General features: G+C 36.0%; 1 protein-coding gene across 2 annotated transcripts in view; it reads left to right on the forward strand.

Moving 5' to 3' along the window:
* Positions 1-26,945, forward strand: part of MYO16 (myosin XVI) — a 590,664-nt gene that overhangs the window by 371,586 nt on the left and 192,133 nt on the right. For both annotated transcript variants that reach the window (XM_054574388.1, XM_054574387.1), the window contains exons 18-20: positions 2,492-2,609; positions 3,397-3,468; positions 6,167-6,308. In XM_054574388.1, the coding sequence (XP_054430363.1) occupies positions 2,492-2,609; positions 3,397-3,468; positions 6,167-6,308 (332 nt within the window). The remainder of the gene's footprint in view (positions 1-2,491; positions 2,610-3,396; positions 3,469-6,166; positions 6,309-26,945) is intronic.

The raw sequence follows: 26,945 nt of genomic DNA on the forward strand, positions 1-26,945 counted from the left end.
AATTCTAGGAACGGCAATCATATAGTATATATTTTTTCTGATTATCCAGTCTCTGTATTTGTCTTTTACTAACTCCTATCCACTTGCTCTTTCCTATCTTTACACTTGCTTCTGTTGTAGTTTTTGCTATTTCCTCCCTTGCTCCATGCATGAAATGTCTGTTTTCTTATAGGAAACTGGGATATAGGGATGGGTAAGGAAGCATTCTACCAAAGTACCAGTTGCTTGGAAACAGAGCTTTAAAAATCCTCAAAGTCAGGACAAGCAAAATATACCTACATTTAAGACAGCAAACAGAGCATTGAAGAACCTTCTTAGTAAAAGAAATATGAGCCTTTTAACAAAAGACAATCCCTGTATCTTGATCCTTTGGGATGACTGGGATGGCGACAATTTAGTCCACTTAGTAAGAATAGATCATGTCCAATAAGATTGGAAGGAAGGTACTTCTAGGTGGGAGAGGGCCTTGAATCAAGACTTTGTGATTGTGGTCCTGAGAGGTCCGTTCATAACGCTACCTCCACCTCCTCTCTCCATTACCACCATTCCAGCCAGCCGGCAAGAGGGCAGGTAGCTGCTGCTCACAGAGCAGTTTGTTTTTACCTTTGTCATAGTATTTACCACATTTTAATTCACGTTACGGCTAGTTTTCACAGCTCTGTCTCCAGCACTTAACTCTAAGATCCTTGAGAGCAGAACAAAGGCTTCTTGTCTGTGTATCCAGAAGTTCCTGTCTCACAAGGGACTAGAAAATTTAATGAGCTATTGGATTTATTAAAAGGGGGAAAGAGTTGTCAGGTGGTATAAGAGAGAAAATGTTATTTAAACAAGCATAAGTGAATTAAATTTGAAACACTCATTTGTGATTTGGGAGTTGTCAAAAACATTTTTAGGTAATACCAAAATCATAGAGCACTGGACTGAAATTGCCTGAGAGACCATCCTTGTCAATGCCGCCCTTTTAAAGATGATAAAATTATACCTTATGATGAAAAGTAGAAGTTCTGGAGGAAATGCATGTGGTCCCATGGAGTATATTGTTTCAACTGTATATTTATAAAGAAAATATAGTAGTTCTCAGTAAAATGGCCACAAGCAGGAGCTTTTTATTTCCAAATTGCAGATTAGGAAAATAAATACAAATTTGAAAGGCTATGACACCTGATCTATATGGAACTTAACCAATTTTACTATTGATACCATCACACTAAATATATATTATTCTAGAAAAGTATATTTTAATTTGTACCTTCTTCTTTACTTTTCATTCTTTACAAAAAATGAGTGTCTAAAACCATATTTAAGGTTTTATGCAGAGTTTCAGATTTTCAGATGTTACGTTTCAGCAGACATTCTTGTTTCATTTTTTTAGTGTTTATTTATTTTTTAAGATTTTATTTATTTACTTTTAGAGAGAGTCGAAGGAGGGAAAAAGAGCAAGAGAGAAACAGCAATGTGCAGGAGATACATTGATCAGTTAACTCTTGCATACCCCCCGCCCCCGCTGCCCCACCCGGGGACCCAGCCTACAACCCCCGGCATGTGTCCTGATTGGGAATCGAACTGATGACCATTCAGTTCACAGGCCGGTGTTCAATCCACTGAGCCACAGTAGCCAGGGCTCACCAAAATATTCTTTAACTTCCTGTTACCTTCTGCTCAAAGACAGCTCTTGCCAAAATCCTTTTTTTTTTCCCCTGAGTTTTCCTTGAAATGCCTTAAAAAACAATTAACATTTTATCTAGGCAGAGTTGTTTTCATCATGGCTCCCTTAATTTTCCAATTTTTATGATACTAAAAGTGAAAAATTCAATAATCATAGTACCAATGTATCTCCTAAGAGAGGTGACCAAAAGGTAGACACCACTGCCTACACCCTCTGGTGGAGCAGCCCAGCGCCGTGACGTCTGTCAGCCTCTGTGTGCAGTTCTGTCAGCTCGGGAAGGACGTGTGGAGTCTGACCTCCCCAGTGACATCCAGCCAGTCAGACCATCATTACACAATGATTCATTTTTCATTTTGGTATTTACATGGAAACTGTTAATGTTTATCAGAACATCACTTCCTTACTCTCTTTTGTTTAAGGAACAGAAACATTAATTTACAGGAAATGTGCATTGAACTATGAGATTTTAATTTTGAGCTAGACAGGCAAACATTCAAGATCTGAAAAATCACACTAAAGGATTCACATCTTATTTGAAAAAAAATTTTGAAATGTATTTTTAACTTTAAGACAGGCATCATTATTTTTTTAAATAGAGAAATATTAATTGTCATTAGATTTTTTTTTATTAGTTGTCGTGAAAATACTGAAATGCATTACATTATACAGCAGCCTTATTCCTTATCTAGAATAGGAGAAGTTAGCCATATTAACATCACCTTTTAAACATTTTAGATTTTAAACTTTTAGGTTTTTAAATGGTTTGACCAAATCTATTTTCTTCTAAGTAATCTTGTTCATTTTCTCTATTTGTAAAATGCACAGGAGGTGGAGAATCTTTTGGTGATTCTAGCAGCAATATTACACATTGGAGACATTCGGTTCACTGCTCTGACCGAAGCAGACTCTGCATTTGTTTCTGACCTCCAGCTTCTAGAACAAGGTCAGTGGAACAGAGCTAACATTCACCTCGTAGATATGCAGTTTTGCAGTCCTGCCAGTAGAGGGAGACACACTACAGAAAAGCCAGGTGGAATATAACCTTTCTTCTGGAGCAGAATTCAGTGAGAATGGGGTGGGGGGGGATAATTTGTAACTTTGTTCTCTTTTATAAATGGTTATGGGAATGAATAACAGGATACACGTTTATGTCCTCCTGCTGCCCACCACATTAGCGGCTTGATTCTTCTGCGCATACTTGGGTTTATTTATATTCTAAGGGTTCTCCACCCCCATCCCTGCCTTCCAGTATATTTTGGGAGCATGTTATTAGCTAAAGATTTAAATCAAATTTAATTACTTCCCTGAAAAGATCTTGCCAAAAATCTCTCTTTCCTTTGAAGTTGCCTGCTAGTCAATCCCAGAGTTTTGGGGTTTTTTTTTCAAAATACCTTAAAACCACCGATTGTCAGTGAACAGCATATCTTTACCTCATATCAAAGTACTTTAATCAGGAACTGGGAGAAAACATTCAGGTCTATTTGTGAAAGAAAGGGGGAAAAACCTGTTGTGATTTAATGCAGGAGCCCCAGGAACTCATTAAGGTTTGGATTACTTATAGGCTATTTCTTTAGTTGAATTTGACAATTAAGTTGGTAATTCAGTTTTCTTTAATACACACATTTTCTAATGGATGTATATAAAGTTTATATATCATAACCATGAAATACAATGTTCTCTCTGTCAAAAAAAATACTAACTTTAGTTTTCAATGTTGCTTTAACTTTTAGTGGCTGGAATGTTACAGGTCTCATCAGATGAACTAGTGTCTGCTTTAACAACTGATGTCCAATATTTTAAAGGTAAGTTTTTCTATTCTCTGGCTGTCACCTTTGTGCAGTCACGGTCTTCTTTGAAATACAAAAAGTAAATACAAACATACCTTTTCCTACTTAGCAAAACTGTTTCTATGAATTGAATGCCAAATGAGAAAAATCTTATGAACCCATTTGGTCACTTTATCTGACTATAGTTGCATATTGTAAACTCTATATTCTTTTGAGATACCATGTTGATTAATTGATCACCTTTTCTAGCTAATCAGTCATTTTAGACAACTACAGTCATCGGTCTGAGAGGAGTTGTTTAATTAAAACATCGGATCCATCTGTGTATGTGGTGCGCTGCTGCCCTGCTCAATGGAGGGCATCCTTTTTCCTTTCCACCGCCAGTTATAACAGTAGCTGGCATTTATTGGGTGTTTATGTCAAGAATTGTGCCAAGTACTATGAATGTAGGATTTTTAAAATTTTTACCAGTTGCTATGAGGTGCACATTGATATTTCCATAACTAAGATTCGAAGAGGTTAAATAACTTTGGAATCATTAGTAAATGGTATGTTTGAAATTAGAATCTAATGTTATCTGATTCCCAAGAAAAGCCTCTGTGCCGTGTGCACCTCTACTCAATGGGCAGGAGGAGCAGTTTTCCTCCAAGTTCTTCAGTTCTTCACCGTGAGTCATTCCATTGCCTTACCAGGCTGCCTCTGTAGAGTAATTTTGAAGACTCACCAAGCTCCTGATCTTTTTTCTCTAAATCTGCCTTTTTCTTACCTCTGTTTCTATGGAACCTACTTGCAGGTACCTGGGTATGTGACTTATAATTCCTGCCTCATATCTGGAGTTCTGGACCATGTGCCTGAAGTCTCTGAATCTCCCCGTGATACACTCAGTTGCCCAAAAGTCATTCTCATCCCTCGCCCACCTCCTTCTCCATTGAGTCGATCGGGCCCACCCCATAAACAGCTTTCATTCTCACTGCCTTCCCTTCCTTTCTATCACCATTTCCTTAATTTATCCCTCCCTAGATTATGGCAGGAACATTGTCCTTAATCTTTTGCCTGGCCTTATCTCATTTTACTTCTTTTCACACTGCTTTCAGGTATAATCTTCCTGAAATACAAATACGATTTTCATCCAGGAGTAACAGTCTTTGAAAGATTTTCCAATGCCTTTGTAGTTAAGCTTGTCACTGTGGGACAACACAGGAGGTCCTTTATTATTTGGGCCATACCTAACTTTTATGCTTAGTTTTCAGTCATTTTCCCACTGATTTCCTTCCATCCAGCCACACTAAGTTTCTTAAAGTTATCCAAATGCATTATTTTTCTCTCATGACCTTTTAAAGAAAAACTGAACTCTCCATTAATATCTATAATTTAATATATGCAGGTTTCTCTGCTTGCACTTGCTCCCCTCTCCTTACACCCCTGCCGTGCTGGGGACTCATTAGAACCCTTAATCGGGTTGACTCTAGAGACCTCAATTCTGTAACATCATAAACGGCACACTGTTTTCACTGCCGTCATGTGTTGTTCCATCCCCATGGCCTTGAACTCATAGCTTCCTGACACCTGATTACCCGCTGTTTTGTTTGTTTGTTTGTTTCATAAGCAGTTTTGCTCCTTTATGTGTATTTCTATGATTAACAACTTAATCGTCATTTCATAACCACTTACCCTCATTTCACCTGGTCTTCATCCTATTACTTAATGCCCTGCTCATCCTGAGTTGCAGTGGTTAGTTAGGTTGGTCAGCACTGCAGAGTATGAATATTACATTCCCATTCCCTCTCCACTGTCTAGCATTAATGCTGTCATAGACTCAGTTTCCAAATCATACTCATTTTTTTTGCTTTCTTCTCTAGTCTATTCTAAAAATCTTGTTTTTTTGAGATTTCAATGACCACCTTTTTGAGAATGACACAGAAATTTCTACTTTAAGACCCAACCTTGTTCCCACATTCCAGACCCACATTTTGGTTAGTTGGATCATTTCTTTGAAAATATTTAAAATATGACTTATTTTCCAGATGGCCAGGTTTCCAAATGCCTTAGGGATGATTCAGTATCCAAACCAGTGAACTGTTAGCAGGAAACTTGTTAAGAGGGGCCCTTCAAAGAGGTGGGTTGCTAACTGAAAGGAAATTACAGTCTGCAGAAGGTCAAAAGCTGTGGTCAACTATTATAACAAATAAGATTGTGATGTATATGACGCTCATGTTAGGAAAACATTTTAGGTAATAATTGGCAGAGACCTTATTTTTTAGACCATAGTATATTTAACATATTTTGATGTATGGAGATATGTGAGGGATGAATAAGGAAACACATAGTTTTATTTGCTTTTATTTTTTATTTTTGTTTTTGTTTTTAAAGAACTGTTGAGGTTTTTTTTTTAAATTTATTTACTTTTTAAATACATTTGTCTCTGCCTCCCCCCCACCTCTTTCCCTTGCCCCCTCCCTCCTTCCCTCCCTCAGCTCTTCCCCTTTAGTTTTGTCCATGACTCCTTGCTATTATGTTCCTTGACTTTCCCCTTCCCTTCCCTTTCCCTGCCCCCCCCCCACTTGTCTCTGTGGATTTCTTTTCCTTTCAGTGTTGCTGGTCATATTTTCCTTGCATCTTTGCATTGTTGGTTAGGTTCCGCTTATAGGTGGTATTTGCTTTTAAATGAGAGAAACCCTTGTTCTTATGCCTCCTGACCTTTCTACTATTCCAGGAGATGTGATCACACGACGACATACTATAGAGATGGCTGAATTTTACCGGGATCTCCTGGCCAAATCCTTGTACAGCCGCTTGTTTAGCTTTTTGGTGAATAGCATGAATTGTTGCCTCCACAGTCAAGAGGAGCCCAGCAGGTAAGATGGATGGATGCTGTTTGCCAGTGTTGTCCTGTCACAGGCAACCTAAAAAGTCTCACCTCTTAAAGAGCTTTGCCATCCAGTGTGGCCCATAAATTAAATTATTATTAACATGTTTCATTTTAACAAGTGATTTTACTTGGAAGACTTTTTGACTATTTTTAAAAGATTTAAGCTCCCCCTCCCCCTGGCACACTGATGGATTAATCAAACCATCTCTCATGCATAGAGATACAAACACACTCACTCTGGACTGAAGGCAGATATGGTCTTTTGAGCATTAAAAGTATAAAAATATGTATAAATCTAGGGAGAAGACAGTTCAAGAATATCTAAAGTGCTTAGGGTTGTTGAGCAGCCCGTGTCTATCTCAGAGCCCATTTGCTGATGTGTTTTAGATCAGCAGTTCTTCCTGTTTTCTTCATATATTTTGTGGATTACTTGACAAAGGATCTCTATGGTAATCATTTCATTCATAGTCTTAATAATCTATAAGCAGAAGCTTTCAGGACTATTTGATCATCTAAAAATTGTAGATCTCCATGGCATCTTGTCAGTGGAAAACTTTGTTAATATTCTGGTCACTACTAACGACCTTGAGCAGGTTATTGAAAGCAAAATTGCTTCCAGAAGACTTTATACATTCTTGTCTTTGAATGAAACCTTTTGAGAAATTCTTAGTTGTTCATATAGACTCCTTCACCAAATTCCTCAAAATTGCTGCCTTTAGAGGTTTCCTGGAAAACACTATAACTAACATGTATTAATGGGAAAGTTCCTAAATAAATATAGACATCTCAGAAAATTCCAAGGACAAAGGGAGACTAAAATTCTCATTAGAATGTACACATATAAAACCCCACTGTGCATTGATCAACATATTCAATATACAGTGTGTGATGTAAAGGTAGACATAGCAGTTATATTTTAGCAGATATACCTTAGTATTTGGTATAGTGAGGGTTTTTTATTTTGGTATTATTGCTCATTATCAGTTAATTCTTTATTTTCCTTTAAAAATGAAGATAATTCACTAACTTACTAATTACTAATGATACTAATATGCTAAGTGTACCTAATGACTCTTGCATAACATTATTAGCAGCTCTGCTGAAGTTGACATTGAAAAGATTAATATATAAATCCAGCTGCATGTAGAAACTTTTAGAAAATTTCCTTTTGACACATAAGTCTTAAAGAGTCAAATTTATATAATTGAAAACATACATAATCTAGGTTTTTGATTATATACGCATGCACACATGCACAGAAAAAAAAACCCCTATAATCATAAACCTTGGAAAACACATTATTTCTCTTTTAGTGGGATTATCATCACTGTGTCAATATGTAATTTTATTATGTTAGTTTTATCTTTTAAAATTCTTTACCAAGTAAATGAATGAGGACAAGGATTAGTGAGAAGTTATAGATGAATTAATGTGTTATAAGTTTAACTTCTAAGATACAGTATTCTCATTTGAACTCGTAACTCCCATTTTTTCTTCCCTATTTTTCCCATGGGTCACCCCAACCTAAATTTAAATCCTGAAGTAATGCAAAGAAAGGTTATGTTTGCAGTATTTGTAACTCATTGAAATTCATGGAAAGTTTAAGGTTTTGCAGATTTACAGACCCATTTCCAAAGTCACAGAAAGGTCTCAAAATTTGGGTAAACTTAGAATAGGCTTTTATTATTTATGAATCTCCAGTTTTGTAGAAATTTTTGTAATGTCAAGAAAGGTGATATAACATAAGTAAATATATATCCTTATGGTTAAAGTTGGTGAGTGCCCTTGATGTTGAAGGAAAGTATTTTTTATACTATATATTTTTATAAATTTTTCAAGAGAAAATAAATAGAAATAAGCTATAAAGGGAATAAAGTAATAAAGGAAAAAGAAGTGAAATTAAAGCAGATGAAATGTTTGGTTTTGGAATGCTGGATTCATTTCCTGGATTAAGGCAAAATAGGTACAATATTAATAATATTATATATTTAAAAAGAATACTTTCTCTACCTAGATTTCAAATAGGGTTGCTTCTAAATGAAAATCATGAGGTATAATGCAGAAGCTGGCAATTAGTTAATTCAAGATGAGCAGAAGCGTTCCCCGTGTTTGCCTGGCCAAAATCCAGTTAGTGAGATTAACGGGAGGGTGTGGGCCGGCCGCTGCAGGCTGCATGCGCTGACTGCTGCAGGCTGGACACCAGCCGGGCTGGGTGCCCTTAATCCAGGGCCACGCTTAGTGGTCAGGGCACTTCAAAATAGAAACATGCTGAAATGTTATTTATTAAGCTTACTTGAAAATGATTACCAAAGCAGATAAAAGGGAATGATGTTAATAATAATAACAATAAAATAACAATAACAACAATAATAGTACAATGACTTCTATTTGTTTAAAACTTTATTTATTAAAGCATGATTTTAAAGAATATCAAATAATTTCTAAAGAAAACTAATAAAGTGGTTAAGTTTGATGTGACTTTTCTAGTGTTATTTGGCCTCCACTCCTCTGTGAATTGTCAACTGACACACAATGACCAGTGTAAGTATAAATGAATTACATGTTCAAACCACATGGAGATCCATATATATATTCCTACATCTTCATATGTAGAAAGTTGGCGACCACTAAGGACACCAGAGACACTGACCTTCTATTCCATTCTTCGCTGGCCAGTCTTTCTTCAGTGAATGTGACATGTTTGCTGTCCAGTCCCAGCCCAAGGATGTAGCTCTTCTCCCCAAGGATAGGTCTTCCTTCAGACATTTCGTTCATTGTAGTCAGTCTAGTTCTGTGGTCACCTCCTTCTCGGGAATCTTTAAGATGACAGCCAGGGTCTCTTTTCCTCATTAGGTTAGCTTAATTGATCAGGAAACAATATCCTGCAGCTTTATGATTCCCCTGCTTCCCGAGTGAGCTCAGTTACTGGTCTGTCCTGACACAGCAGATGTAATGTAGAAACTGCAGACTGTCAACTCCCTTTTTTTCTGTGAAAGCACCTTCCTATAGCTGGCTCTCAGGAGGTTCTTTCTAGGCTCTAATCTCAGTGTCTTAGAAGAGCACCTTAAAAACAAACTTTGTGGCATAGAGAGGAATCTGAATAATTGTTTTTAATATTCTAATTCTTCCATGGTTTATTTGCTTCATTATTATAAAAATTCTTTTCCATTTAGTAATTTTGGTTGGTGTTTTTAATGTAACATTCAAACTAAAAAGTCTTGCTTTTAAGCATTTGTTGCTCTTTCTTTCTTTGGGTTTTTTAGTGTATTTTCCCGTTACCTTTTAGTCCCCTTGTGCTCCTCTGCCCCCCAGCACAGCCGCCACACTGTTGTCCATGCCCATGAGTCCTTTTGCCTTTATATGCAGTCCCCCCAACCCATCTTCTTTCCTACTTAGCTGTCATCCTGTTCTTCTCTTAATAAAATTACAAACCTTTTGTAAAAGATAGTTAAGGAAACACATTAAATTTATCTTTGATTTGAAAAGGCAGCATTATGGACAATATTATGTGGGCCACAAGAAGAGTGTTTTATTGTTGTGTCAACATTATAAGTAGAATTTTTCTCAATTTTTCAAGCATGTAGTTGTATTATTACTTATTTTGATATAACCACTATGTTAAACAAGTGTTATTTGCACTATCATAAAACACATGTTCTTTTTATGCTTCACCTTCTTTTTAAATAAACTCAATGAGGATAATATTTTTCTGACCCTGGGAGAAAACATAAGTACATCCCAAGACTTTTCTGCTCACTTTTAAATAAATCACAGTTCTATGAATCCTTTAAGTCCCCAAATATCCAGTATTTGAACAGAACTTAACAACATCCAGAGGTTAGCAGTCTCCTCTCCCTCCCACAGTTAAGGCCTACGGTGGCCGCTGACCACTTCCCAGGAAGGAAGTGAGGTAAGCTTCTGTACCCCAGCTCTCCCAGGAAATGGGAGACAGGAACAAGGATGTGAGGGATGTCGTGGTTTCCAGAAATCTTAAGGATTTTCTGGTGAGAAAGATAGTTATCCCTTACCCCTTCTCTTGGCTTCCTCTTAGATTCCCACTGCAGGACCTCTTCTCCTATGGTCCTCAAGAAATGAGACGCGCATTCATTCCTACGTTATTTGCTCCCTCTGTCTCCCATACATGAAGGGAAGTCCAGTAGACATAAGCGCACAGAGGTTGAGTGCCCACACCTTCCCAGGTGTGCCTCTTGGTCAGGATTTCTCTGGATGCAGAGGGAACTGGTAATGGGACAGCCCCTTGAGGAGCTGTGGATATTTCAGGGACTCACTTTTTATAATGGCTAAACCAAAGATGTGCACTAAACTGCATTTGGCTCTTATAAAGGATATAATCCCTAGGATTCTGAAATGAGATAAATGGTTGGAGAGTCTTACTAAAGTGTAGTAAATAAGGCCTTAAATTTAAAAAAAATAATTATTATTATGGGTTCTAAAATTGAACCTGTTTCATAATACAATACATATCCCCAGAAATGAATTATCAATATGAATTTTTTCCCCTAAATTGACATCTTCATCAGAGTTTTAGTGCAAACTCTACTAAAGCCTTGGTCAGGCAGAGAGGGTTCTGGAAACTTTGAGAGAGTTTTATAAAAGCAGACACCAAAACCTACAGTTTAATCAACTTATTTCTTCTCATGACTTCTAAATACAATGGTTTATGTTTATGGGAACACATGAGAAATATAACCTGTGGAACATTTTCCTTTTTACCATTAGAAACACCCTAATAATAAATAGACTAAAAATTATAGAAGGTTAATAGGTGAAGTTTAAGAGATAACCCAATAGAAGGGGATAGAATGTTACTTTAATTCTGTATGTATGTATGTATGTATGTATTCACTCATTCATTTGTTTATGTCTATATGTTCTGAAATCCACATTTTTTGGGCAACACAATTTTGCATACAGATAAAATACAGCAAATAAATTGAGTTTCAAACATACATATTGAGATGTTTTTGGTTTGTCACTTGAGCCATCAGTTTCTTAAATCTTATAGTATATTACATTCTTTAATATTTTAGTTGAGCTAAACATAAACATTTAAAAACTTTGTGATTACATTCAGCTTTGATGAGCTATAGAGACTTTGGGAGTATTCTCTAAATACCCTCTGATATCAAAACCTACAGTTTATTGTAACTCATTTTTGTCATGAGTTCTCATGTATCCAAGCCTGTGTCTTTGACACCTGGTTGCAAGAACTTGGTTCCAGTGTTAGCTGAGGATGATGCAGTGATGCACACCAAGTTTTCAGCACAGCGCCTGACGCAGCGGGAGTGGTTGTTACGGTAAAATCATGGTGGTTGTGGCAGGAAAGAAGGTGCCCTAGCTTATGGTAGTCTGTGGAGAAAGGAGGGTTGTGAAAAACTGCAGATGGACAACATGTTGGGAACTGTAGATGTAGTGTAGTCTCTTCCTTTTAATTTTAATTCAGTAATCTTGTTTGTTTTGAAGACTAGCAAATAGAAGAAATATGCTGTTCTTTAGAAACTAGAATAATGCTATTCACATACTCTACTGGAACAGGAGGGGTGATTTTTATGTTTTCTCAGTTTTGCTTTGTAGTCAGCAATGATAATGGACTTGCATTGCTCAGTTTCCACACTACCTCATTCTCTTTCTCTTCTGACACACCTATGACATGTTTGCAGAATGCCTGACTAGGGTCCAGAGTATAGTTTGTAGTCTTTGATTATTGCAAAAATCAGTTCCACATGTATTAGAAACCATATTTCCCAATCAGTAGGGATTCTTTGAGGTAAATGTCACGTGAAGAGATACCAGTTCCTAACATGGACAGGAAAGTGGTGCTTGGGCTAAGGAACTGGCTACAAGGTGGAGGACACAATAGATGAACAGGGAACTGGTGATTTGCAGAGATAGGGACCCTCTGGGTGTCTGAGAACAGGTGGGAGAATGAGGTCAAATTAGAATGAAGTCACCAGGCTTTAAATATGAAAGGGATCCTTTCTTTCACTGGGAGCCAGGGGCCATCATCTCAGGAGCTGTCCAGAGTCTTTGTCCTTTGATTCATAGATTGAGATTGATTATGGAGAGAGAAAAGAAGGCTTTTGAAAAAATATATCACTTTCAGAATTGCTCAAACTATTAAATCTTTTCACTGCAACCCAATGCAACTTTAATATGGGCTTAAATAGTGGAAGGAAACATTAAACATATACCACTAACAAAGCTGGGCTGTTTAAGAGAGAAGTTGAAATTATATTCTTTAAAAGTTTTTAAAAATGTACATATCAGTTCAATGATTTAATTCCTGAAGTCATCAGTAGAATTTTTTTGCAACTCATCACATATTTTGATTATAAGGAAAATCGTCTTGTTAGTCAATAATGAATATCCTAGATGTCCAGAAGGATTTCCATCAGCATATTCAAAACTGGTCCATGTGTCCCCAGCAGTCTGGGTAAGGTCATTGTAAAGGATGGTGACACTAACCATGGGGTTTAACCTCCCAAAGTCTATCAGGTGAGCACATTCCACTCCACTCTGACAATGTTCAATCTGCGCTAATAAGATCGTAACAAGCAATGTAATATTAATCATCAGAAAAATCACACTCCTTTAGGTGATACTTGCTGTTCTTTCTTAATTAGAGGGAACAAATATTTCATGTAGGGAAACATAATTATATCCTTGAAGAATTCTGTGGCCCGACTGGTTTTAAAAAGCAACCGCATGTCAGCATTTGGGGTAATCTGTGTTGGTCTGAAGAGTCTTACCAAATGGCAGAGAGGCTGATATTTACCTTGATGCTCTAAATGAAGGGAGAGTGAATTGACTGAGTTAAGTCTATATATGGTTTGAGTTTTAATTTGGAAATTGTCCTTAGTTTTGTTCTACCAGATTCAGTATATATATAATTAATTTTGAGTATTTGGTGGTGTGAATGCACATGTTTGCTGAATTTTCAAGGATTTTAAAGAGAAGAGACTATTTTTTGTTATTTATATTGGAGTGATAGCCAGATTTCTTATTACTTCTATATTTCTGTTTCTCATTGATGCAATCATATGCATAGCACATAATATACTTATGAAATGTTAGAGTTTATTGTAACCATTTTTAAGTCAAAGTCCAATTTGAGAATTCAGTGAATAGCATAAACACATACATACACAGTTTTTTACATAATTTCTGGAGATTAATAACTCCTCCCCCAATAAAAAATTTATGTACTTGGGCCATAATCATTTTTAACTTGTTGATTAAAACTTAATAAATGCCTTCTGAATTAATACCTTTAAGATGGTTCATGGTCTCCTGGTAGTTTTTGAAGATTTTTAAGTCAAAGTATTTTTTGTAATGATTTTGTTGTTGACTTTATTTATTTATTTATTTATTTATTTTTTCCTTTTCATTGGATTTTTTTGGGTGACCCTGCTTAACGAAATTATACAGGTTTTGAGTGTACAATTCTACAATGCATTATCTTCGCACTGTTTGGTGTGCTCACCACCCCAAGTCAAGACTGCCCATCATCATTTACCCCCCCATACCCTTCTCCACTCCCAACTGCCCCCATCCCTAGCAATCACCACACGGTTGTGCATGTCCATGAGTCTTTTCTTTTTCTTATTTTTTGTTCAAACACTTCACCTCACCACCCAGCTCCCTGCACCCCTCTACAGCTGTCAACCTCCTCTCTGTCTAGGATTCTGTCTCTATTTTACTTGTTAGTTCATTTTGTTCACTAGATTCTGCATATGAGTGAAAGAATATCGTACATGTCTTTCTCTGACTGTCTTATTTCACTTAGCATAATGCTCTCCAGGTCCATCCATACTGTCACAAAAGATAAGATTTCCTTCTTTTTATGGCTGAGTAATATTCCATTGTGTAAATGTACCATAGCTTTTTTATTCATTCACCTACTGATGGACATTTGGGCTGCTTCCAAATCTTGACTATTGTAAATAATTCTGTGATGAACATAGGGCTCCATATATTCTTTCAAATTAGTGTTTTGGGTTTCTTCAGATAAATTCCCAGATGTGGAATCACTGGGTTATAAGGCAGTTCCATTTTTAATTTTTTGAGGTAACTCCATACTGCTTTCCATAGTAGCGGCACCAGTCTGCATACCCACCAGCAGTGAATAAGGATTCCCTTTTCTTCACATCCTCTCCAACACTTCTTGTTTATTGATTTATTAATAATAGCCATTCTGACAGGTGTCAGGTGATATCTCATTGTGTTTTTAATTTACATTTCTCTGATGATTAGTGACATTGAGCATCTTTTAATATGTCTGTTGGCCATCTATATGTTCAGGTACTTAGCTTATTTTTTATTTTAATTTTTAATTTTTTTATTGTTCAAATACATTTGTCTCCATTTTCCTGCCACCACTTTCCTCTGCCCCACCCACCCCGACCTCCCTCCCTCAATCCTTCCTCACTTTGGCTTTGTCCATGGGTCCCATACACATGTTCCTTGACTTGACACCCCCTTTTCCCTGTTACCCCTCCTTCCACCCCTCTCATTACTGTCAGTTTTTTTTCTTTTGATGTTGCTGGTTATATTTTTCTTGCTTGTTTGTTTTGTTGATTAGGTTCCACTTATAGGTGAGATCATTCGGTATTTTTCTTTCACCCCCTGGCTTATTTCACTTAGCATAATGTTGAACTTTTTTAAATTAAAAAAAGAAGTATATTTTTAAATTTTAGATCAAATCTGTATTTTTAAAACCTTACACTGTGATAGCTCTTACTACATAAGTAACATAATTTTAAGAACACTACTATGGCAATAAGCACGTTAACCTATTTTTTAAAATTATTTTTAGTAGATTATATTTTTCAGCTATTACCATGTTTTCCTCAAGGATCCTGTCCATTAGCAAGAGTCAGTAACTTAGTTTACAATGACTGCTCTGGGGAGCTTGAAGATGGTGCTAAGGGGGGAGCATCTTTTGGTGTACTGCAGGCAAGCCATTAAAAATATCTACTGGGTTACCAATTATACCTACACTATTTGCACGGATCACCTACAAATACTTTACCTAATCTTATGACACTATTCAAATTCCATCTATGGGTTGTTTTTTGCTTCGTAGGTCGGGGTTTGCCATTACTTCTGCACTATCTCCTGATGTTTTACAAGATGCATAAGCCTAAAATGCAAAGTAGGGGTGTATGTGAGTGTGTGTGATTATTTTCTTCTTAAATTATTTCACGAAGATATATTTTTTAAAAATGTCAGATGCAATGTATGACTTTTTAAAAGGACTTCAATGTAGCCATAAATAATTATAAGTGGCCCTTATAAAAGTATATTTTTTTATAACATTATAGAGAAACAAGGTCAATTTGGGCAGGTTAACTCTTATTTAAAAGTTTGAAGATTAATCTCCTCTAAGTATGGTAGTCCCTGGGAGCATTCCAGGTGATGAGATTTGTCCCTTACTGGGATTCAATAATCTCAGAAGATTTAGTTACTCACTGCTATGCTTCCTTACAGACAGGTTACTTTCTCTTTTCATAAGGGTTTGTTATCATTTCCTCCAACAGGAAGACTTAAAGTAGGCTGTATTCTGCTCCTTTGTGAGTCAGATGGTTAGGAGAATTTTACTGGAAAGAAGCAACATGATTTTCTAGAATGCTTGTTTCCTTCTTCCCCCACCCAAGCCCAGTACAGGATGGAACTTGTACAGTTATCACCTAACTCTAGATCTAAGAGCTTTGTGCTCTTTGGGACTATCCACATCATTGACCTGATGATCTGGAGTAATTCTAAACTATCTGTGATGGGACAGGGCACAGTGACCACTGCAAAGCAGAGGGATATTAATATGTTTTCCAAACCACATACATCTTTCCCATAACACTCAAGGAATCACAGTGTGAGAGAGTTTGCAATGCTCATCAGGTTTTTCAAAGCGAAAGTAAGTTAAGCGACTTAATCTAAATGATAAACTATAGAAAAGTGGAGGAAGAAGAAAACATAGAAATTAAATTTTTTTCCATTGTTATTTTGATAATAAAATTGAAGATTAATTTTACCAGGAAAACATCTGACCATATGATATATTTAACATCACTTGAGAATTCTAAGTAAAATTTCATTCTCTCTCTCTCTCTGTATGTGTAATAAATTGCTGTTAATAGTTCAAAAACAGTGGTAAAGATTACGTAACAGACACAAAACTGGAAACAATGTGAGGTTTGCTTCTGAAGCAGGGTCTGAATTTGTAAATGAATCAGATTAAAAATAAAGTATTTACTTATTAATTTTAATGGTCTCCCTCAGCACTTTAATGAAATGATTATGAAGACTTAAGCTCTTTCATGGAAATTAGAAATAAAAATATTCCTGCAAGAAGGATGACAATTTAAAAATCTAGACAATCAGCACATAAGTAATTAAGAATTGGTAAAAAGATATTTTGTATGTAACCCTGTTAATTATATGTAAGGTACTTATTTCTTAATAAATTAATTTATGGTATGTGAATAATGCCCAGATAACTTACAGAAATGTTAATACACCTGCTGTGCCTTTGTGAGAAAATGAAAGCAGACTTATGTGTTTCTTTCTTTTTACGATTTAACATATCTTTTTTCTTAAATATTTTAATTTTGGGGGGATAGTAGATTTAATAATCAAGAAGAATACAAAGGCATATAGGCAAGTCACTTACCACTATCTAGAATTTGGGCTATTAATTTTTGCCACCTTTGCTTCAGAATTTTATTAACATAAAAGAAATAGACTTGCAGCTTAAAGCTGAAGTTCCTTTTACCAACATAGGTTCATTCCTCTCTTCCCTTCCCAGAGAAAATAATATCATCATTCTGTATGAACTTTCTACAATTTAGTTTTTTGTCTAGATATTGTTTTTTTCATAACAGCTATATAACATTGTGAGTAATTAAAAATTTAAAAATATGCTATCATACAGTACATTTTATGTTGTTCTTTCCTTTTTAACTTCACATGTTTTTAGAAATTTAATTATATTGATACTTAAAGAGCTAATTTATTTTTTCTAACTGCTGCACTAATTCCCCTGGGTGAAGAAACCAGAATATTCTCATCTATTTCTCTCATGATGGACACTTCAGTCTCTTTTCACTTTTTCTCAATTATGAACAGTGTTGCATCATCATACATGTCTCCAGACATACATGTTTAAAATTTTCTCTGGGGTATATATTAAGTGGCAGAATTTCAGGGAGAACATTAATTTGCATTTCCCTGATTGTGAGTGCTGTTGAACATGACAATGCAGATCATGCACTGGCCCATGATGACATGCCTACAGATGCACAGTGAGATTTGTTCAATTAGATATTGAGGTCTGACTTTAGAGCCTTATCACAGACATTCTCTTCCTCTTTCTGGATCATCTTACATTTTTTTCCTAAAAACCTTTAGATGTTTAGTATAGCAGATACTTTTTTTATGTGAGGAATCGACATGATTTTATATTCTAGTCAGATATTCAATTATCCCTACCACATTTATTAGAAATCCTCTTTCACCCCCTCCTGATTTTTAATCTATTTGACTGAAACTATATCAATAATTTATTGCTTTAATAAGTAAATTTTCATAAGTTTTTATTTTTATTATTTGTTTTGGTTATCCCTAGGTCTTTTTTATTTTTGCATGTGAATTTTATAACCACTTTGACTCAGCCCATAAAAAGTCTTTGGGGATTTTGACAAGAAATATGTTTATAGATTAACATGGGGAGAGTTGGCCATTGTAGTCTGTTGTTCTCCCACCCACAAATATCTATATTTCTGTTTATTTATGTGTTCTTTATTCTTGAATGTTTGCATTTTTATCATTTTTTACACATTTTTATTTTATTTTCACTGTGTACTTTGTACTTTTTGCTGCTTTGATGGGTGCTATTTTTTATTACATTTTAATTTGTTTATTGGGATATTCAATATTGTTTCATATGTTGATCTTATATCTAGAAACCCTGCTGACTTTTCTTATTAGTTCTAAGAAATTTCTTGTGTAATATCTTACTATTTTATGATCATAATTATCTTTTTCTCTTCATTTTCTCATCTCTCATTTGTTCTTCTTATTTTATTGCATTGGCTACCTCTGCCAGTACAATGTCGAAAATTTATGGTGATAGTGGATATTCTTGTCTTTTTTCCAACTTGATGTAATACTTCTAAATATATGCCATTAAATAACCTGTTTACTTAGAGTTATAGTTGATAATTTTTCTTAAGTGTTTTCAATCATGGATGTAAATTTTTATCTAAAGTTTTTCATTTATCTATTAAGGTTATTGAGTTATTCTTTCCTTTTCTTTGCTCAGGTGACAAATCGTGTATGTGTGTGTTTTCATATTTATATATGTATATATAAAATTTGATGTTGAATAATTCATTTTAGTGTCAACCCTATTTGGTCATGATGTAGTAGATTCAATTTTCTAGTTTTTGTTAAGGAATTTTGCATCTATTTTCATTAGTGAAATGAGTCCTTTTTTTTAGTGTAGTCCTTTGCTGTCAGGTTTATATTAAAGAGTAAATTAGGTAGATTTCTCTAAAATTGTTTGCACTAAATGAAGATGATATGTCCCTTGAATGTCCAGTGAAATTTTCCCTAAAGTCTTTTGGGAGGTGAAGGGAGGATTGACTTTTGAATACTAATTATTTTAAAGTTTATAAATCAATCAAGTTATTTTCTTCTTTTTTTTGAGTCATTTATATTTTCTCAAAAATTGTCCACTTTAATATTTTAAGTTTTTCATCAAATAAGTCATAGTTTCATTTTATAATCCTTCAGTCTCTCTTGTAGTTATAGTTTGTCCCTTTTTGCATTCCTGATATTGTTTATTTTTATCTTTGCTCTATTGTCATAGATATGTTTTGTTTGAAACTTGCCTATAAGAATTATTTATTTTCAAAAATCATGTTTATTGTCATTTCTCATTTTTATGTTGTTTTTACTAATTTCTGCAGTTTTATTATATCCCTATTTTGACTTTCATTGAATTTTGCTCTTTTGTTTTTTTCTGACTTGCTGAGTATAATGTTTGTTTCAGATTTTCTGAAGAGTTTGTTGACCCTGAGTCTATAAAGTGCCAGCATCTCCTAAGTACTTACTTCTTAGTGCATTCCAGACATTTTCCATGTAGTGCTTCCTTTGTTGTTTAGTTCTAAATATTTTGTTTTATGTTGTTTCTAAGATAAAATAACAAGCAGTTTGTCAAAAAAATGAATTTGAAACACCATGTTTTTCCTTCCCTCATCCAAAGTGGGGGATTTTTTCCCATTAAATAATGAGATTTCTTTGATTCTTATGAATATAGTATGAGTGACTTCTATTTCTGCACAGACTTATTTAAATCATGGTTCTCATTGCCATGACAACCAAAACTACACAATTTAGCAAAATAGCTGAGACAAAACCTGCTTTCTAAATAATCCTCCTTCTGCTTCATTTCCTTACCAAAACACCCATATGTATAATGATTTCCTAAAGAGCTAAGAATCTTTTTTCTGTAATCATATATTTGTTTCTCATTATTTTGTGCAATTCATTTTTTTCAGATAGAAGGATTCAGAGTAATAAACAATATCAGAGATTTACCAAAGCATCCTGTATAATTCTCAATAATAATTTTAAATTATCACATATTAAATACAAAATAATGGTTAAAAATTTACCACCCTTATTATAAAAATTACGATATACTGTGGACACAATAATGGTTAAGTTTAAATATTGATTATGATAATATGATAAATTGTTTCAAGAATAGTATAGCTTATTGAACCAATAAAGATATATATGTTTTTCCCTGAAGTACTTATTTTCAGGAGATGGGAGAAAAAGGAGGCTTTGTCATATCCGTAAGAATATGACATTTTAAGTATCAAACAGTAGTTGTTTTTTCTTTTTGATAATGGCTATTATGCGATTTGCAAACATTTGTGAGCCAAATAAATTCAAGAAAATGTGTAAGAAAGTCAGTGATTTATAAGTCTAATAAAAAACTTTTAGCATTCTACTTTTCTAGTTCTTTTTTTGAGCCAAGAGTGCCTGTATATTTTATACAAAGCAAATAATTCATTGCATTGCTAGCCATGTCTGCTTTCTTGTTTCATTTCTAACTGGGGAAATGCATTTGGCCTCTTTTCAACCCCCTGATAACCCATCCTGCTCAATAGAGTTAACCAAATCTGTATTTATTATGCTCCTCTGTGCCTGTCATTTGAGCACAGTGGCAGTTCTGCCAAAATAAATAATGCTGCAGTGCCGTTCAGAAATGAGAGCAGAATGTCCCATTCTGGCTCTTGGTGACCCTGCCATTCCCTGAAGAAAACACCAGGAAGGAAATGTCAGTACCACAATTTAAATAGTTTGCCTTTTTCTAAAATAATTTTCTAAATGAGGAGGAAATACTTTTCAGCTAAAGGACATTTTTAGTTTTTGTCAGCTCTCTGATTTTAACTTTTCTCTCTCTACGTACTGTTTTATTGGAAATACATTTTCCCAGCCTGGCTTCTTAATGTGTGAGATGTGATAGGAGGTGATGGTACAATTTTTGTGGTTATCATTTATTGGATACCACCTAGAAGTGAGTTATTCTTTGAGTTGGGAATCATCGCAATTCATATTGATATTAGCCATGCCGTAGGTATTATTGTCTCCCTTTTTCAGATAAGGACTGGATTTCAGAGAGGTTGAGAAAGTGGCTCAAGCCACATGGCCACAAAGTGATGGACTTGACATGTGAACCTCAGAATGTCATACTTATTACTTGAGTTTTTCCCCAAAACTCTCCCACAATGAAGACTGTCAGAGAGTGATAGAAAAAATCATAGTTTAAAACTTAATTGAAAAAAATTGACCTTTTGAACTACAGATGATTTCTTAATTTTCAATAAAATTACTATTTAAAGTTCAAAATAGCTCTGTATAGACATGTCCCACAGGGCAAGAATGTTCTCTCTTCCTGGTACGGGTCTCCAGCATCTTGCAGAGTGCTTAGCAAATCTAGTAGTTCAGTGTAGATTCATTGAAAAGGTGAATGAGCTAATAAATGATTAGTTAAAAGCCATTCTCAAGAGAAGAGGCCTTTATAGATCACAAAATTGTTCCCAATTATTTATTCTTCTCTGGATCCAGGCCCTGTATAATATAATTTGACACTTCTCTTATCAAGGATTAAATGTAATTTCTCTCCATTTGAGATGTCCTTGTGACTCGTTCTAGCTCAGAGAATACAGCAAACATGACGCTGTGCCAATTCCAAGCCCTTGCACTAATCTGTCTTCTCAGATCCCTGTCATTGCCATGTGCTTAAGCCCAGGCTTGCCTGCGGAAGATCAGAGGCACTTTGTTAGTCAGCCAATAGCCAGCCAGCCAACTCAAGGCATTTGGGTGAGGTCATCCTACACCTGCCACCCTCAGCCAGGCCACCCAAGATGACAAAAGGACTTGCAAACCATAATAAATACTTACTGTTTTTAGCCACTGAGTTTTCGGGTGGTTGATTATCCAGCAACATCTACATGCTGCAAGTCACCACATATTTAATTTAATTTTCATAGCTCCTGCTTTGAGCCATAAATTGTGAGTACATACATTTGAAGGTGTTAGAAGAGAGCGTTCCAATTTACAGGTGTTTGGAAGGATCCTGAGATGATTCCCCCTTCTCACTGTTTCCAAATATTTGCTGCATTATCTTCTGGGAGTAAACTCCCAAGCTTTTGGGTAATGAAGTATAGTAGTAAGGCTTCATTATACTTTTTAACTGACAGGTTGAAATAATGAACTATGTTGTCTTTCAATTTGCAAAGCAATTATTTTGAGTTCTTCCTCACCTCTGATTGCCAGAAGTTGACCCAACTGCCTACAGTGTTCATACTGCACTAGTCTAACATCAAGAAAAGACAAATTAAGATTAATCAGCCCGGGCAAGTTTTCACTGCCAGGAAGAGCTAGCGTTCTAGGAATTCTCCTAAATGTCCACTGAGTTAAGTGACCGATTCTTAATTCTCAGCCCACAGCCCCATGATGTTTTCACCACACATTATCACAGAAATGCTTCCTTTATAAACCCAGCCTCATGACTTTATGCCAGAATGGGCGAACTCTTAGTTGGTCCTCCTGACCTAAGTTATGCTAGAGTGTATCAAATTAAATGGATCCTTAAGTCTTATAACTAGTAGTACCACTATTAATAGGTGAATTTTAAAGGTGTCAGATCAAATCACACCTGTAAATCCTCATAATCATGACCTAGGTTAGCTCACTGCTTTCTTTCGTTCTGCCCTAACAAGTACAAGCTGCAGCGAAATGCCAGACTCCACTGGAAGTCTAGACTTCTGTCTGTGATGCGATACTGCCCATAAGCATTTGCCACAGCCAGCTTTCTTTGAGGGCAGTGTCTACCTGCTAGCACTTGTCCACCCATTCACATGGGGCATTCACACATAGGGGAACTTGCTTTCCATGAGCAGTAATCATAGCTCTTCTTTGTAGATCACAGAAAAGTGTACATGCAGTGCTTCGATGGCATCCTGAGAACTACTCTCACCCAACCTATCTGATTTAGCCACCTATATAGGGATCCTGGCTTTACTCTGCCTTCCAAACCAGACACACCAGACTCATAGCTTTTGAGTTTCCATACATTTTGTCCTGCGCATTCCCTGACTGACCTTGGCCATATTCCCTAACTCAGTCTCCCCTATGAACCTCAAGCTTGTTGTCACAGAACAAAACATGAGCTACAAATATACCTTTAGTGTTCCCTCTCCTTTAAATCCTAGCCTCTTTATGGTGTGTGCAGATCCTTTCAGAGCATGGATCTCTCCAACACACTGGGTCAACCTGATCCAAATCCTGTGACCTGCTGCTGTGCTTTGTCTTGCAGTCATGTACCACTGACACAGACAAAAAGGAGAGGAGAGGTATCTTCTGGACATAAGCCTAAACTAACCACTTCCTTGAAAAGATATAAGCTACAGAATTCCCACATCTTCATGTAGGTTTTTATTTTGACAGTTGCCAATTTATTAAAGATAGTCCAAATGCAATGATACAGAATCCTAAGTTAAGAGGCATATAGCTATAACACTACTTGTCATTGTATGGCATATAGAGTAATACAGTTGGTCACTGACTTTGCAACAACAAGAATAAACCACAAATAATGCACAGCCATGTTTATTTAATGCTGTCATTGTTGTTTTGTTTTGCTTTTTTCGGAAAGCTCTCAGGCATGGTATGTGCTCTGAAGGAAATCCATCACCCCTCCTTATACTAATAGACATCAACCATGGGGAACCTCCCTTTAGTTTCTCTTTAACTCAGTTATCCCAATAATTAGTTGAACATAAGAAATTACTTCTCTTTATTTTTGTTGGAGAGACTAAAGTCACTGGTCTGAAGGCATTCCCAAGAGATGCAGCTCTGCTTTCAAAGAGCAGTAGGAAGTTGCCAAAAGAGTCAGCAGACATAGGAGGAGGGTAGATATAAATCTCCAACATGAATGAAAATGGTAATGGGATAAATACTGCTGTAATTATATTCAACTGCTTGAAGAATGTTTTTCCATCTCTCCCTTGCCCTCTGGGCCAGTCTAACATCTTGTTTGTAATTGCCTTCCCTACTGATGTCTTTATACTAATAAATGGGACTTGAGCACTGATTGTAGCCAAGGTCAATTGTAAGAAAGGTCAATATTCTAACATCATGTTAGATTCAGTAGTACCAAAGTGAACATCCATCTGAGTGCTTCTTATTTAACAAATGTTTAACTATTCATCTCGCTATCCCTATGCATAGTCATAATCCTAGTGAGCATATACTTTTTTTACTCTCTTATTGAGGCATAGCTAAAGTGCACATATTGTGTACACATTTCAGTGGATTTTACATATGCAACATGACATGTAACCTCCATGCAGACTGAGATGTAGAATCTGTCCAGCACTCCAGGAGGCTTCATGCACTGTTTTTATGTTTGGCTTCTTTTGTTCTGTGTTATGTGTGTGAAATGCATCTATAATGTTGAGTGCAGCAGTAGTTCATTCTTATTATATTCTCGAATAGTATCGCTTTGTAAAAACATGTATGGACATACCACTAGTTATTTATTCTACTGTTGATAGACACTTGGGTTGTCTCCAGCTTTTGAATATATAAATAAAGCAGCCACGGATATTCTTGTCCATGCCTTTTAGTGAACACACACACTCATTCCCCTGGATCCATGCCCAGGAGGGGATTTCTGGGCCATTCAGTGCTTTAGCTTTTGTAGATGAATTCAAACTATGTTCCAAACTTCAAATTTCAGCTACCACCAGCAATGTATGAGTGTTCCAATTATTCCACATCCCATACATACAGTTCATATCTGGCTTTTTCATTGTGATAACTACCCACATTTCCATCTATTCTTCATAACCACCATTTTTATAACTGAAGAATACTTGATGGAAGAGTTATGTCATAATTGACTTATGTAGTCTGCTATTGTTCTGAAATGAGAGTTGTTTTAGACTATGAATGCAAGAGTTCATAGAAACCTAATATTATTTATGGTTTTAAAAAAGTAAATTGTATGGTAGCTTGATTCCTGTTTCTAAAGATACTTTGATAACAAAAATGTATATATAACATATATACCACTTATAAATGCAGTATAATAAATAAGGGCATGTGTTTATTAAAAAAAGAATGTTCAGTTGTGACTTGTAGATTTCACTCATCTTTTATTCTTTGTACTCTTCTTACTCCCGGGGAGAGTTCCCTACCTGGTTTCTTTGTTGTAGGTCAGAATCAGACTTGTCTATAGGACCGGCAGTTGGAAGTGGATCTGTGAACTTCTTCATAAGGCTTACCATCACAGGGGCTAGTGTTAGACAGGCTGAGTTTGAATCCTGGCTCTCTTTAATGCTAATGTGTTAGCATTAAAACACATTGGACAACTTAAAACTTCACTATTCCCATCTCAGTATTCTCCTCCATAAAATGGGGTGATTACCGTACTTACCTTCTAGGGTAGTTGTTAAGGCTAAATGAGGTAAGGTACTTTAAATGCTCATAACAGTGCTTGGTATACATGTTAGCTCTAGCGTTCATCCCTATCCCTGGATTTTCTCATATATCCAGGCTAATTAACTGCAGTCTCCATCTCAAGGGGTCTCCAAATAACTTTGCTTCCTAAATTCCTTTGCTAGTGGGGAAGAAGTACAAAGGAGGACTGTGTTTAGGAACGATGTTGGTTTGCACAGCTCCGCACAGGATGGAAGGAGGCAGACGGCGCTTTGGTAAACACACTCCCACCATCACCCAGCTTCTAGCTCAACTTGTTTGCGAGTGCAAACTCTTTCCTTAATTTCTGACATGTTTTCAGAAAATGATAAACCTCGGGTACTTGCTTCAGTCAAAGAATAAAAGGGAGGAGCTCCCGAAAGGACGCAGTCCTGGAGTCACAGCTGTCCGCCCCAGGCCTCTTGCGCAGACAAGAGCAGACCCTGGGAGGTGGGCTGTGGAACGGGCACAGTGAGCCTCCCCCATGAGTGTATGTTGCCATTTCAAAACGAAACTTATTAACTAAATTCTTCAGCATATCGGTGGCAGAGTTAGCGAATGCCATGGCATCGCCCAGCATCCTCAGGGACTTTGCACTGCTAACCTCTGTGTAAGTTCTCTGATCCCAAGGGTAGTGTGTCTGGACAGCCAAATTGCCCAACCTGGAATGCTTTCATATTTCATTCTGACCCCATCAGGGGTCTTACAGGTCAATGATCAGCTGAAGAGGCTGATTCAACTTGAGATCTGTCTAAGGGTTTTTTATGCCAAGCAGGATTTAGTTCTTTCCTAAAATGACTACATACTTAGGTAACTCTCTAGTTAATTCCTTGCCTAGGGATTATTGAGGACAAATTCTGACTTGTACATGCCACCAGACTTCTCCGCCCAAATAAAATTGGTTCATCCATGTTCTAAGGTAGACATTCTTTTAAATTCAGACCCTTACCTCTATTCACACATGGAAAACAAAATCAAAACCACAAAGATGCCTTGGCACTTAATATTTTTGTCTGATATTAAAGGCATTGTATTTTATTAATAACTGATTGCAAGTTACAGTTTTGTTAACCATCAGGAATGTCCTCAGGAGAATTCTAAGGAGGAATTCGAACTAAAACAGACCATCTCATTAATATGTTAATTTTGCCTATAGGATTGAATCCTAGTTGCTCAGATGACCTCTGTCTGTTCCTCTTTGCTAGAAATTGGATGTTGAGTTAAATGCCTGTGTAATATGAGGCAAGATATCAATAAGAGAAATGACAGTAATGCTGACTGCTACATAGTATAGGCACTTTGCTGGCTGCAAATTCTTGTAACCCTCCTGCCAAGGTTGCGATTGCAAAAACAGACACATATTTCATTCAATCATAAATGATGAAATAGATTTTTGAAAAAAAATGAACACATTATGTCTGTCAGTAGTTGCAAAAGTAATCCTTAAATGTATTAAGCTTGCATTTAATTTTTCCCCTGAAAATGATTTTTCCTTCCTTACCATCTTTTTTAAATAGCATTTTAATTTCGTAACTAAATATAA

This window comes from Pteronotus mesoamericanus, unplaced genomic scaffold, assembly GCF_021234165.1.
Source record: "Pteronotus mesoamericanus isolate MK-2021 breed Mesoamerican mustached bat unplaced genomic scaffold, CSHL_Meso_final contig_26, whole genome shotgun sequence".
NCBI classification, from domain to species: domain Eukaryota; kingdom Metazoa; phylum Chordata; class Mammalia; order Chiroptera; family Mormoopidae; genus Pteronotus; species Pteronotus mesoamericanus.